The following is a 15,346-nucleotide window of genomic DNA, read 5'->3' on the forward strand; positions in this document are numbered from 1 at the left end:
TACAAACAGCTAGAAGCATCTGAATTTTAGAGAAGTTCTGAGAAAACCAGTATTAATAATGAACTGAGCAGAGATAATTACATGGGGAGGGGGGCAGGAGTAAAAGTCAAAGAGCCTTTAAAGAATACCTGCCTTAATCCATGGTTGCTAGGATGAGTAGAGGTAAGGTGATAGTTTCAGGGAATGCTGAAGAGAATAATTCTGATCTATGGAAGAAGAATGAGGAGAGAAGAATCAGGCTTAATGGCTGGAAACGTTTCCTCACATAAAGCTTATTAGGTTGTGCTGTTGTCAGGAAATGGTAGCAGTCCCATTCTGGGAAGCATTTAAGACTGGACAAAGGGAACAATCCCTGTAATGATATAAAGGGATGAACATCTATCAGAGCCATTTAATGTTTTGTTGCTTTGCTTGATTCTTTTATGTAGGTGGTATCACCTTGTTTTCACTTCTTTAAGTACTCTTACATCCTTTTGGGTTGTGTTTGGTAGACCTGAATGGCATTAGCAGGAAGTCAGGGCTTTTGAAGGTGCAGACATGTGCATCTTCCATTGATGTCATTTGGTGCTGTGGATGCTCAGCATTTCTGGAAGTCAGTCCTCCAGCTAGTTTGATTTATATGCGAGAACATTCAGGGCTTACTGATGGCCTGTGTGAAAACAGTGCTCTTTATTGTAGAGGAGGCGCGAAAGAAACCAGCTGGGTAGTAATACATGTAACATCACCTGTAATAGCTGTAACATAAGTGGGGTTTTGTTTGGTTGTTTTTCTTTGCAGAATCAGTATGTCAAGAGCACAAGATGAGAGGGATTAATTTGACCACTGATGATTTGACATTACAACAATATGGCAGATTTATAAGAGGAAAATGGTTACTTATGTAGTAAATCCATTTTTGTCGAGCTCTAGGTGCTGGTTTTAATAATCTTTCTCCCCAGAGGTGATCCCTCCACAAGTGGATGCTCACGTTTAGTATCAGCCTTTGCCTTCAACAGGCCTGAGCTGTGTGGTGTAACCCTTTTATTTTTTACCTGGTAATTTGCACTAAAGCCAGCCATCTCATGTATTTCGCCATGTTTTCTTGTGGTAGCAGCACTTTCCGAAGCGATGATCAGCAGTAAACTTGTCTTTACTTACAGGCAATAAAGGAGGGCAGGCAAGCAAGAAGCAGGAGTTGAAGGTTTGCTGCTGACAGACTTACTGTGGTAGGAGCAGTTTCCAAACACTGCTCAGAAAGGAGTAAACCTGAGTGGTGAGCAGGCTGGGGTGACACTCGCTAACCAGAAGTTCAGCAGGGTGTCAAGCTTGGCGTTTACAGTGAGGGTGGTGGGCTTGAGAGTAGCATGATGGTCAGGGCAAGTATAGCCTAGAGTAATAGAAAAGTAAGCAACAAACCAGTAAAGAATTATGTTTTCCCGTTGCAGAAGCTGGGGAACTAGGGAGGCAGGCAAAAATGCCATGATCATTGTGCTACAGTTTCATCCCACAAAGTTTCGATCCCTCAAAGAATACAGGTTCTCCATAGGCTCTGAGCTCATGACTTGGTATCACAGTGTGTGCAGCCCTTTTGCCACCTGAGCTAAAAGCCATCGGCTCAGATAGCCAAATTGGCTTTTTTTTTTGTCACAGACACGAGCTAATAGAGAGAGGTAGGACATATCTCTTTCTGCCACACTATATGTAATGCCTAGGTCATCAAGGCTACTTGTGGTCAACATCTCATTAAAGCAGCGTGTTTGGTATGTGTCCTGTCAGGAAGGGTGTCTCCTACAGAGTCAGCTGCATCAGTGTCAGGTTTGGATCTGAGCAAAGCTTCTGTGTAGCCTAATTAATGAATAGGGCCTGGTAAGGTCACAGTCCAAAGCAGGGATTTGGTTGCATAAATTTCTATGCTTTTGTTTTAACATGGAATCTACACAGATTTGTTTGGTATCTGAGCAACCAGTTTCTAAAGCATCAAATCCCAAGCAGGAGGCAGGAAAGGCTTCTTTTGATTCTGAAACAAAAGACTTCCGAATACCCTCCCAGCTCTGTATCCTTGGTTTGGTACAGTACAGTGCCACTTCGACATGCAGGAACTGCAAATGCTGAAGAGGTGGATAGATGCAGATCCAGACTACCAGCTGGGACTTGTCACCTCCCAAAGTGAGTGCTCAGTGCTGCTTAGCACCCTCTCAAAGGCACAGCATTTGCTAAGCAGAGCTTTTCCTTTTGAGTTGGAGGTGGGCAGAGCCAAGTTCTGTTACTCCTCCCCTATTCTGCCTTGTTCTAGCTTGAAAAGTTACTCCCTTGCTATCAGGGGCAGTAAGGCAATTCGCTACTCCTTTTTTTCTCCTCCCATCATTCAGCAAAAGCAGAAAGAGGACAGGAACACGGAAGAATCCTGCTGTTTGAGCAGAGTGTAGAGGATTGTGGTTCTCTTCTGGGCCCCGGCGGGCTTTGCTGTGCAGTAGAGAGAAACATTTGTCTGTTGGTGCACAGGCACAACTTCCTGGCTTGTACAAGCAAAAATGCTTTTTGCAGGTACAGTGTGGACTATTGCAGGGCAAGGTCTGCTGCTAGCTGGCTTGTGTTGAGTGCGTGCCTGTGAGACTTGGAAGAGGTAAAGGCCACTGCGGTGGCAACCGCAGGGCAATGTTGAGCCAGAGACCTCTGGTGATAAGAATATTTGCTGATAGCACTTGAGAGAAAGCTCCAGCGCAGAAGCTGGGATTGTTACTGCTCTGTGTATCTCTAAACTGGTAAGGGGAGGAGATGTGACGTGAGCTGGCTGTTTATCACGTGGGCAATGCATCAGTACCACAGGCATATCATTGCTAGGCATATCTAAGCACATATGTAAGCATAGCTGATACCATATGGTACCAAAAGAATTAGAACCTCAAGTTCTCACAGCATTCATGATACAAGGGTTGTGGTGCTGGGCCCCACTGTCTGCCTGGTTGTGCTGTCCTCCCAGCCTTCAGGTGCCTCCTACACTGTGCTTCCCCAGGGGTCTGATCTCACTGGAGATTCGGGACGTACCAAGTCTCTTCAACAGTGAAGGATAGCTTGCATGCTGGCCATGCTCTTTGCCCATCACCATGCTGGTAGTGCTTTCCCTGCACCCTAGGAGCAGGGGTGTAAGCAGTGCTGGAAGGGGCCAGTGACAGACGAGTCTCAGGACAGGCTGTGCTGAGGGAGAGGGCTTTATTCCTGAGACAAAGAATGGAGGGTGGCGTGTCTCCCACTTCACACCCAGTCTGGGGTGACGACCGTCTGGAGAAGTCAGTCTCTGAGATCAGACTGGCTGGAGCAAAGGGTTATGAGGAGATACACCTTGAGAGCTTGACACGATGGCCCTGGCTGATGGGGTGATAGCTTGGTGACCTGTCACGAAGGTTGGGATGATGTTGCTGGATGTGAACTGGCCATCTCTGGCCAGCACGTTGTGCAGAGCTCCAACACCACAGCCAATGTTCTCCATAGTGAAGGCAACCTGGGCGATACGTGCACTACCTTAGCTGTGCAGCTGGCATTTCACTGTGAAGGAAACGATCTGGTTTTGTCCTTCAAAATATTCTACCCGACGAGTGACTCAGCGAGTGACTCACCTGGTCTGCCCTCTGGCAGCTCTGACCTCAGGGCTGTCTCAGAAGGTGTTTTTCTGCCAGGGTGTTCTCGGTCTAACCACAGCCCTGGTGCTGCTACTGGCAGGGAAGATGAGGTGGCAGCAAAGCTGAGTCAAACCTTAGCCATCTGAAGGAGGAGGCGAACCTGAGGGAGTGCCGTGCTCTTCCTGCTGGCATGTGAGTGTTTCCCCTTGCTAGCGCTGAGAGCTCTGCAATGGCTCTTTGTCAGATGGCCCTGGCCCTATGGCACTTCAGTAGTTTTCCTAAGCCCTGTGGTCCCTAAGGTCCCAGCATCCCTCCTGCTGGGCAAGCCTCCAAATGTGGTATAAGTGAAAGAAGCAATGTGCCCTTCTCCTTTCAGAAGCGGTGGACAAGCAGTTGCTCAGGTAACCTCCATTGCTAGTTCAAGACTTGTGTCCAACCTGCCTTTGGCCATAGCCCTGTCTGTGCATGTCACTAACAACGGACTGAAATCAGTTTGAGAGTCTGCATCCTTCTATCTTGTCACTTTGAGTCACTAACCATCAATAGCTTTCCTTATTGCAGGAGTGGGAGAGAGCGGGAGAGTACTAGCAGATGGTTTTGGAGGAAAGGATGTTCAAAACTCAGCTCCTCCAGGGACTTCATTCTCTCTCCTACTGTGAGTTAGAAATTACTTATCCTTTTAGGCTTTGCTCTAAAATGCTGCCTCAAGCGTTGTCAGGGAAATGACAGCATGTTAAAAATATGAAAGTGATGTAGTATCGTGTTTACTATACTTTACTTGCACCATTAAAAAGAAGAACCCTAATGACTGTAAAATAAAGCCTGAATATTAAGAGCATGACGCCAAAAAAACACCCTTACATCAAACCAGTAATTACCACTGGGGCTGGAACAAAGGAGCAGAGGGACAAATTTGGGCCAGGGAGCTTTGCCGGCTGAGAGAGAAGATGAGGCTGCCCAGTCTTCCAAGCAGAGCCAGGGTCTGCGGACACTGCCTCTCCACTGGTGTGTGAGCAGGAGGCAGGAGGACAGGCAATTGGCCCTAAAAGCCGTGAGGCTGTAGGAGAGGAGCCGTGGCGAATGGGGCAGGAACGAGGGAGCCAAGCGGCAGGGAGGATGCTGTCCTCCTCGGAGCTGGAAGCTGCTCCCTGTCCTGGCTGAGGCGTGCAGCCAAGTGCTTTCTGCCTGGAAGCCTCTCTCTTCCCTTGGCCTCCTTCCAATTGCATCCCACAGAGGAGCCTAAGGGAAGGACTTGGCTGGCCCCGATGCCTTGCTTGCCTCCCTGTTGAGATCCACGGAGCTTCCTGCCCTTGTGTTTGCCTTAGGTGGGGAGTGCAGGGACTGGCCCATGGTCTCCCCTCAAATCCCACACATGCAAGTGTCTCTCCATGGCTCAGAATGGGTTGCATCAGGCCTGAGTTTGGGAATTGAACTTTTCGGGCCTAATATGCTTTCCTGAAGGAGAAGGGTTGATGTGCACTGTGTTTCCCATTAGACTTGTAGTACAGGGAATGTAACCTTACAATGGCTGGTGTGACTGGAGCTTACCTGGGGCTCAGACCCTTGCTAAAACCTTGCTTGCAGAGCTGAAGCCCAAGCATGGGACAGATCAAAGCCCCCTTCTGTCTCCCCTGCTTCTCTGAAGTGGGTCTCTGCCTCCCTTCTTGCTGACTCAGATCCACTCTGGTCAATTCTTGCATTTGCATTAGGAAGTGATTAATTTTTCCTACAGAAGAAGGAGGCAGAGGTGAGGTTTTGTGGTTTAGGGACAGACGAGAGATTGAGGTGATCTGGATGGGACCTTTGCTTGGCTCAGCCACAAGTTCCTCAGAGAGCCTTGGATGCTTCACAGTTTAAAACTCTATAAAATAAGGTTGGACTTAAAGCAGATGCTGCAAATCAATCAGATGTGATAGGCCCAACATGGGAATTGCTGGCCTGTGTCATACCCAATTTAGACTAGATAACTAGACTCCTATGACTTGAGCAATAATTCCTGAATGTGCTGAGTTTCTCCTCGTTTGAGGCTTCTGAAGATTTGCTTTGCTAATTTATGTGGTCTTTCCATTTATCTGCTAAACCACTGGGCTAAGAGATACCAGTCCTTTCAGAGAGAAAATGGGGGGAACCTTTTTATCGCAGCTGAACTTAGATCCATTTCTTTTAGCAGCAGTGAGGGATCTCTGATGTTTTTGCAAACTGTATTTCTCTTTCTGCTGTGAATGATGAACTACGTTTTGCAAGAGAGCTCTGCTCCTTCCGTTCTTGTGCTGTGCATGCATGTGTACCTGCCTGGTGGAAAGAGCAGGAGTAAATCAGTGCAGGCAGCAGCCTTGCAACACTGTAGATGTGATTCTTGTGCATGATAATAGAGGACAGTTTGATGTGGTCTGAGCAAGTAATAGCAGAGTTTCTTTTTCACACGTTGTAGGTGGAGAAGAGACCACTGAAGCCAGGCTGGGAATTAATGGTGATCTAACCTCAGAGAGCTTCTGACACCAGCTAGTGATGGGAGTACTGTTATTAACACAGGTGTTACAAAAGTTGGTTTGCAAGGATGTACAGTGCTGTTTAAAGATTAAGCACATGGCATGGGTGCCTTGTTTGCCTAGTTGGGAGCATTGATCTGAAGATGGGGTGATGCAACGCATGATGATCTGCTGATGTCAATAGATTCATTATATTGCAAGTCAAAAACCCATACGATTTGGACACTAGACATAGGACAAATAGGGATTAGGAAACAAACCTGGCACCCTGGCCCATTTCTGGTCTGTGTCTTTCTATGCCTCTGTGCTGGATCTTTGTCCTTGCTATCTTCAACTTCATTTTCAGAAGAGTCTAATATAGCCAAGGCCGCCTCTCCCCGCAGGTCTTGCTCTCAGTGGTTTCCTGCTTCTTTTTCTCCTTTACTTAATGCCTGCCTTAGTTTGGTTTAGTTTCCAAGACTTGTCCATACAGAGGAGCCTGTTCATGAACAGCCCTCTTCCTCTCCCTCTGGAACTGTATGAAACCTTTACCTATTTGCAGCAGATATTCTTTGTGCGGTGCTGAGTGTTAAGCTGGTGTTAGGCTTGATATTCCATATCTATACATCTTCACGAAGGGAGTGATTTTCAGGTGTACTTCATACCTGCATCTTCTGCTAAATTGAAGATGCCCAGGCTTGTACCAGGCTGTGCTCATACCAGGCTGTGACCATGGCAAGAACAAGGATGCAGCTTTTATGGCAGGACAGAGAGCAAGACTGAGACAAATGTTATAGTAAGGGATCTTTTAGACTATTTAAACCACATAGTTTTGTGTTTATGTCAATTTAAATTATTTAACTACTCAGTGTTTTGGTTAAAAGAAGATGGTTAAAGATCCCAAATCTGTCTTTTAAACTATTTACTCAAAATTACAATAGACTTCAGCTCCTTCAGCAGACTCTAGACAGGCTAAACTTTGTGCGTCCTGAAATATTTAAGGGAGCTGCAGAGACGAGTCAACAGCAAAGAGTTAAAAATAAAAGTAACCCAGTACTGCCTCTTTCTCCCCTTGCTTTCTGAATGGAAGTGTTTCAGGCCTTTTTTACCTGTCATAGCAAATAAAACCACTTTGTACTAAAAGGTGGGTAGTATATGAATATTTTGGTTTGAAAGTGCTTGAGCAACACATGGGAAATTATTATATTTCATCACTGTTTCATGATAGAAAGTAGCCTTTTAGAGGAACTGGCTGTAACAGCTTTTCAGGAATGCTGGCTCTACATACTGCCTTATACGCTCTTGAAAGCATTGCCTACAGATGAGTGATTTGCCATGTGTGACTGGATTAGCCTGTGCAGGTAAGACAGAAGCTTGTAAGTGTATATCCTTACCCCTGTGCTTTCACGGTGTTAGGACTTGGTGAATCTTCTTTCCCACACCTTTGTGGCCAGCTCCCCGACTCTAGCACTGGCAGTCCCCTTCTGCAGAGACGTCATGACTGTCCATGTTTGCTTTATTAAGCTTGGCAGTGGTGTTGTAACTGGCACTAATTGGCATTTTTGCTGGCAGCCTTCACCGAAACTCTTGAGAACTGAACGGGCTGTGGAGCCTGCACTCCGCTGTGCTCCAAAGGTGGCAGAGGACAGAGACATGCTGGCAGGTCAGTCTGAGGAAAGCTGATGCCACTGCTGCTTGGTCTGTAAACAAAGGACTTCTGTTTCCAAAGCCAAGAAGCCCCAGCCTTTTTCCAAGCTGTGACTCTGTTTGAAAAACAAGCCTGGACCCAGTTGGGTGAGTGATCTGTGTGTAGTCATCAGTGTAGTTTGCCCACAGTCCCTCTCAGCCTCTCCAGATTAAGCATCCCAGACATGTCAGTGAGCCGCACGTAGTGAGGTCTGTCAGTGACCTTCAGCAGAGTGATTCCAGCATGGGCTCGGCAATAGGCTTGACTTTGGTCTAGAGTAACAGGAGGGGCACAGCAGTTAGCTGACTTTGGACCCATCACAACACATTGAGGGGACCCTTTCTGTCCGCTGAATTGAATTACCTGAGAGCTGGTGGGAGGACTGTAGGGAATCTCAAGGGCAGCTTTGGCCTTGAGTTCTTGTTTTGTTAATGGGCTCATTTTAGGTGTAGGATGTCCTGCCCAGCCTGTCACGCTGTTCCAATGTGTAATTACCCTCACAGCTTGGGAGCTGGAGCGTCTTCCAGTGCTCAGTTCAACTGACTTAACTCCCCACTGCTGCATCTCATTATGTCTTTGTCAGCAAGGCTGCTAAACCTTTCCTCCCACCCCCAGCTCTGTCTCTTCCCCCACCTCAAGACACTTTTCCATGTACAAGTGAGACCTGACTGCTTTACTTCTCATCTGTTGTGGAAGATGCTTCCACACCATTATTAGAGAAGCAATGGGGAAAATGTACTCAAACAAAGAATTTAGCAACATAGGTTTTTTTTTTTTAATTAAGCAGCTGAGGGATTAGTTCTTTGGATTTCTGTATTTTTAATATCAACAAGGTAGCTGAAGGGAACAATTGGAGTTGTTCTATGCTTTCTAGCAAGGGACCTAAATTTCCCACGGTAATTAGTTTGAGCACGTATCATCTTGGTTTCTTGGGAAGAAGGAACATTTGCTCTTCTAGGAAACATTTTCAGTGCCATCAGTCTAAGAATAGCAATCTTCTTTCTGTTGCATCTCAAATTGCAGAAGTATGGCTTATCTTTTACTGTGCATGCAGTACGGAGATTATTTTAGATGAAATACCACTCTGTTCTGCTGAAGCATGAACAGCTTATAGTGCCTCATTCTGTGGTTTTTTTTTTTCCCTAACCAAAATTAATTCATGAATAAAGAAATTCGTGCCTTGAACATGGCCTCTTCTCTCTGAGTACATCAGTTCCTTGATGACCCCAAAGGGAACAACAGTGCTGAAATAGTTCAAGTGGCAAACAGCTCCCTGGCTACAAATTTAAGCACTGAAACAAACCCCTGCAGTTTCACTGACGACTTCCAACAACAGAGGCAAAGCTACAGTGCTGTGGCCTAGGAGATTTCCATCACTGCAAGGCTGGTGGAGCCGGCACGGCTCGCTCCCTGCAGAGCAGGCAGGGGCAGTGCCAGTTTTACAGGGAAGTAAGCGGTGTGCCTGCCCAGAATGCTGTAGAGTAAAGGTTGCAGAGCAAAGAACTGAAGCTGTGCCCTTTGCTTGGGACGTTGATGTGTCTAAACACAAGTGTTGGAGGCAGGACATTACCCCTAAAGGGCTTTTTGAGCTGGAGCAGCTGTGAAGATGTTTTGTGTACCTTGGAGCATCTCAGAAGGGGTAGTTGGGGGAAGGCTGGATATCTAAGCTACTCCTCTGGTACCCAGAGTGGACACCAAGACTAGCACAGCTCTCTCTGGAACACTTTTGGCCAGAGCAATGTAAGTACTCCTGCTCTCCTCTGCCTGATAACAAGCACCTTGGCTCTCCCAGAGGAACAGAGAGAACTTTGCAAGGAAACTAACTGTTATTTATGCATATTTTAAAATAAATTTTGTTCAGCTAGACATCCCTGCCAGCCTTGTTTAGGGAAGTTTTAATAGTAATCTGTCTTCTCTTTGGTCTTGTGTACAAGGTGAGGAAGTTTTCATCTGTGCCTTTAAAAAAACCCGCATCCCTGCCAAGATGTATTAGGAGAGCTGTAAAAAAAAAGGAGTCATCCTGTTCCAGGAGCATGAGGCTTATGTAACAGGGAAATCCTAACAAAATGATACTCCCCCACCTCACGCACACTTTTCCAAGGCACATGCCACTTCAGGTTTTTCAGTCGCTTGCTTTGTATTTGGATCACATCTGCCACTGGTTTATTTAGATGTATTTACAAATATATTCTCCCCCATACCCTCATTCATATGTGCCATAAAATGTTTTTATAAAATGCAGCGCAGACCTCGCCTCACCGCAAGGATCTTTAAATAAAATATATTGTAAAGTGCCAGATACGATTCTTTTAAAAAATACAGTTCTAATTAAAAGATAAGTATCTTTTATTTAGCTGCCACATTAGCAGCTTCGTATACCAATACATTTTTAGCACAACAGTCTATTTCTGTCAGGTGAGCGGGAAGCTCTCATACCACCCCTCTAGCTCTCCAGTTTCAAGTCCAAAGGCTTTAGAAAATGAGGCAGAGGCAGATCATCCAGAGCCTCTGGGAAATGCTCAGGTGAAATGGTCCTGATCAAGACACGCATGGCTCCGACAAACAGCGATGGGGGAGCTAAGCCCAGCAAGCACTGGAACCTGTTCTCCCCCAGGAGGTCCTGCCACTGCTGCCGGTTGTCCAACAGTTGCTGTTTCATTGTGAACTGGAGGTCCTGAGGCACGAAGAAGAAGAGGCAGTCGAGGCAGAGGAGCTTGGCACGCATGTTAGCTGCTGGCGTGTGGGAAATCTGCTGCAGCAAGGTGTCAAGGGGGGTATTCCCAGCACCGTCCTGCAAGCAGGGCGATGCGCCGTGCCCGAGCAGCAGGAGCAAGCACTCGGGTTGCACCAGTTCGCAGGCCACGTGCAAGGCCGTCTTGCCGCCCTCCACGTGGCTGCAGCCCCGGCGGTCCAGGTGGTCGGCTCTGTCGCTCGGTGGGAAGGTTTGGATGGCCTTGAGGATTTGGAAGAGGATGCGGACCCGGTTGTAGCGAACGGCCATGGCCAGGTGTGGGGCTGAGGACTGGCAGCAGCTGAAGCTCTGGCTGGGCACGGCCAGGGCGCTCTGCGGGAACTTAGTCAGCAGGTGCCGGGCGTAGGGCTGGTGGTCGTGCACCAGCGCGTAGAGCAGGGCCTCCGAGGGCGAGTACAGGCTCACCTTGCCCCCGTCCTCCCAGTGGAAGACCTCCATGGTCCGCATGTCCTCCAGGAGCCAGACGGGCAGCAGGTCCCTCACCGCCTGGTAGAAGGCGAAGGAGGATTTCTTGCACTGCTTCTGGGACTGGGCGCCGCGGCCGCCGACCCACCGGACGCTCCAGGGCATGGCAGGCGGCCGGGCTCCGCCGGGGGCTGCCTCCCACCCCGGCACGCTGAGGCCGCATCGGGCCCGGACCTGCGGGAGCGGAAGGGAGGTCAGCACCGAGCGGCCGGGGCTGCCCGGGCTGCGCCCGCCTCCCCGCCCCTCCTGCCGCCGGAGCGGGGGAGGGCAGCGAGCCGCGGCGGCCCCGCTGCACCGCACAACCCCCGCCCCCGGTGCAGGGGACGCCCACACCCCAGTGCACTGCGGCTCCCTTCCCCCGGGGCACGGGACGCCGTATCGCCGGCGCAAGGGAACCCGGTGCGCGGGAACCGCCTCCCCTCGGTGCACAGGACGTCCGTGTCCCCGGTGCACGGGAACCCCTTCCCTCCCCGCTGCACGGCAACCCGCCGCTCCCAGTGCACGGGACCTCCCTCCCCCCGCCGTGCAGGGCCGCCCGGCGCTCACCTCTCCGCTCGCCCGGCGGTGCCGCTGCCGGTGGCCGCCGCAGCGGAGGGGCCGGGGGCGGGAACGCGGCGCGGCGCCGCCGGGCCCTTTTATCCCCACCCCCCGCCCCGGGCGGTGAAGGTCGGTCAGGACCCGGGAACTGTCCAGCCGCCGCCGATTGGCGGCCGCCCCGGCTGCCCCGGGCGCCCATTGGCTGCGCCCAGAGGACGGGGCCCTGCACCAGCGCGTGCGTCACAGGAGGCAAAGTTCCAAGAAACTTGGCTGCGGGCTCGGGGTGCCGGGGGGCGGGGAGGGGCGGTGGGGGGTACCGGGGGCGTGGGGTCCTGGGCATGTGGGGTCCCGGGGACGTGGGGTCCTGGCGGTATGGGGGCACGGAGGAATGGAGTCCCGGGGGTATGGGGTCCTGGGAATATGAGATCCTGGGGGTATGGGGTCCTTGGGGCTATGGAGTCCCAGGGGCACGGGGTCCTAGGGCGTATGGGGTCCCAGGGGTATGGGGTCCTGGGAGCATGGGGTCCTGGGGATATGGGTTCCCCGGGGCATGGGGTCCTGAGGGTATGGGGTCCTGCAATCATGGGGTTTTGGGGATATGGGGTCCTGGGTGTATGGGGTCCCTAGGGCACGGGGTTGTGGGGATATGGGTTCCAGGGCACAAGGGGTCAGGGACACGGGGTCCTGGGGATATGGAGTCCTGAGGCTATGGGGTGCAGAGCACATAGGGTTCCAGGGGTGTGGGTTTCTGAGTCTATGGGGTCCAGGGCACACAGGGACCTGGACACATGGGGTCCTGGGGGCATGGCCACAGGGAGAGCTGTGCACAGGGGCTTTAGGACACCTGGGCTCCTGGGCATAGGAGGCTGCAGGCACACAGTGCCCTGGGCACAGGGGATCCTGGGCAGGCGGTGTAACACCCCTCCCTGCCCTGGCAGGGTGCCCCCGGCCTGGCCACGCGGGTTCTCAGCTCACTCCGTGCCCGCCCCTGGGGGTGGCTCTGGCCAGGGGCTGGCACTGACCTTCAGCCAGCCGGACTGAGGGCTCCCGCCTGCGTGGGCACATGTGCCTGCTGCGAAACTTGTGGTGCTCACTTGTCACATGGATAGTGACACTTGCCTGCAGCCCTTCCTGCTGGCAGTCACCCGTCAGGTTTTGGCTATGGAAGAGCGAGGAGATGGCCGTGGCATGGGGTGAGCCTGGCACTGCCAGCAGCCCTGCACCAGGGGCTCCGTCCCTCGGGCGCCTGCAGTCCCGTGGCCCTCAGAGGTGTGTGCGCAGGTAACAGCCACGCGCTGGTAAAGCCAGTGCTGTCGTTACCGGGATCTGCTCTCTCATAAGGCCTCCTTACTGACAGCAAGTCATGGGATCTGCTCCATCCTTATCTCCCCAAGTGTGTTCAGAGCACTTCCCTCTTTCACACTGTGCGTTTGACCCCCCAGCATCTCCCCCGCTTGCAGCCATCGCCCTCCCAATCAGGAAGGTGTGATCAGACCCTCCGCAGGCGGGCGATGACGGTCGCTGTCGGATTCATGGCTGACGGCTCTGGTTTCTCCATCCTCGGGGTTCCCCAGCCTTCCCCTCGCCAGGGCAGAAGCGCAGCTTCTACAGATCGCTGCTGGAACGGGCGACGCTTTCCCTGCGTCCCAGTCCGACATGCCTGCGTGCACACGAAGGGGGATCGCCAGGCGTCTGCTGAAGTGCCCCGCTTCCTTGCAGCCCTCTCTGCGAAGCTGCTCGGGGCGGCAGGGAGGGAGCCTGCGGCACGCTGCCAACCCTCTCCTTGACCCCGAGGAGAACGAAGCTGGTGAGGAACAACCGCTCCCTTTGTTGTGCCTCTTCTGAACCGCCATTCAGCCGGGGAAACAACGCTCAAACTGTGCTAGCTTTGCTTTGTAAGGCACTTCTTCCCTGCCACGCGCTGCTCACCCCAAAACCCGGGGGTCTGTGCGAGGGGATGCAGGCAGGTGGGTGAGCTGGGCAGGACGCTGCTCGCCACTGTCATGCTCAGAAACTTCCTGCGACCACATCTGAGGGAAGAGAAATCAGGGTAACGTGCGCTGAGCTGCTTTGCCAGAGAGAATTATGTCCAGCGTTTGTCAGTGCGATCCGTCATCCGAGGATCCCCGCGGATCCACCGCAGCTCCTGGCATCTCGGATGTCAGCCGCGGCACGGAAAATCCTCTTTCATCGCTCGTGTCCGATTCCAGATGAAAACTCATTAAAGGCAGCCGCTTCCGCCACTCCCTGCTATCGCCGGGGCACTTGTCTGTCAGTCACATCCTATTACTGCACGCACAGGATAACTTGCACCAAAGCGCAGGATCAAAAGAAATGGTTTAAAAATAGCTCTTTTTATAGCCTTTCCTTAGTGTCTGGAGCAGCCTCACTGCCCGTTGCTCATGGCAGTGGTACCTGCCGCATCTCTGCGTGCTGCCCGCTCCGGGAGATGGCCCTGCCCGACCACGAGTCCCAAATCCTTTCCCTGCCATCGCCAGGACATTGCCATCTATTTGGATGTCCAGCGTGGTGGTGAGACAGGTTGCCCAGCCCTTTCTACTCATCTTTCACACATGCCAAGTGGTGTCAGAACCCAAAGGCAGGGGACTAGCATAGTTGCAAAGCCAAATTGGCTTTTGCATAGGAAATCAATGTCTTTGGTGTGGAAGCAGGACTGTTTTTCTCGGGCCAAGCCCTCCTATGGAGGTGGGGCGACGAGCTACAACCATAGGGTGCTTCAGGCCCCAGCACTGGCTTAAAAATAGGCCAGAGCATGCTGAGTTCTCACGGCCTCGCAGCCGGTGGGTAACCTGGGGGCTGGCCCCTGTTTGCCAAATGTATTTGTCACATACATTTGAAGCAGGAGCCTGTCTGCAGGGAAGGCAGCCTCTTTGTGGGCTGCGCTGGAGAAAAAGTATTATATTTGACCCCAAAATTGTTTATAGCATGCCCAGCACTAGTGACAAAACACGATAGCCCAGAAAGGTTTTAATTTTGTGATGTATATTCTACGTGCAGACCCACGGACATGACTTGTTTGTTTGCAGTCCAGCCTGGTTTTAATCGCTTTGAATTAAGTAACTGATCTTACTACTGATCCGACTATGAGAGGGCTTATCACAGGTTCCTTGGCACGTGATGAAGATTACTCCGTTGATGTGACCACGTCCAAGTAACGTGACGTGTGCTCTTGCAGCTATTTTTCTCTTCACCCTTCTCCAGGACATTGATCCTTTGGTTTCTCCAGCCAGTGACCAACTAAAACCTGCTTAACGCTACCAAAACCCAGCCACGTAACGGAACGAAGGGAAAAACTCTGCTGTTTCTTGTAGCAGACGTCGTTTGTTTCCTGAGGTTTTCATTAAATTGAGGGCAGGATCATATTGACTTAATGGACATGGCTGTGGGTGTAATTAACAGCAATATGAAAACAGGCAGTACCAGAGAGCACACTGAAGATAGTTAATGTTTAGCGCTGGTTTTGAGCATGAGATGAAAGATGGGCAGTGAGTACATCCCTCATTTTTGAAAAGGGCTGAAAGATATGGGTTTTTACTCATTCCTTGCAAGGATTTTGTGCACAGGTTTGACTGAACATTTACCAGTCTCCTCTCTCAAAAGCAGGCTCAGGACCAAAGGTCAGCTGAGTTCGCACAACAGCCCCAGGCCCGTTGTGGGCTGGAGCAGCAGCGCTGCTGCTTTGCTTTAAGCCTCTGTCTCTGGGTCTTCGTCAACAAGTCGGATAGAAACGCCTTATGTCCCGTTTAGCTAAAATCAAACATCTTCAGAGACAAGTAATGAGTGAGGAGAGTCAGGGGTTTGCAGTAGGGGTGCTGGGCTG

At 51.1% G+C, this 15,346-nt stretch overlaps 1 protein-coding gene across 1 annotated transcript; it reads right to left on the reverse strand.

The window, feature by feature from the left end:
• Positions 1 to 10,079: 10,079 nt before the first annotated feature.
• On the reverse strand, positions 10,080 to 11,592 carry ANKRD9 (ankyrin repeat domain 9). Its single transcript, XM_068399062.1, has 2 exons — positions 11,515 to 11,592; positions 10,080 to 11,142 (listed from the first exon to the last, which is right to left on the reverse strand). Exon 2 carries the CDS (start codon positions 11,071 to 11,073, stop codon positions 10,195 to 10,197), a length of 879 nt encoding a protein of 292 aa, XP_068255163.1. The 5' UTR covers positions 11,074 to 11,142; positions 11,515 to 11,592; the 3' UTR covers positions 10,080 to 10,194.
• Positions 11,593 to 15,346: the final 3,754 nt, after the last annotated feature.

The sequence above is a fragment of the Nyctibius grandis genome, chromosome 4 (assembly GCF_013368605.1).
Source record: "Nyctibius grandis isolate bNycGra1 chromosome 4, bNycGra1.pri, whole genome shotgun sequence".
NCBI lineage: Eukaryota > Metazoa > Chordata > Aves > Nyctibiiformes > Nyctibiidae > Nyctibius > Nyctibius grandis.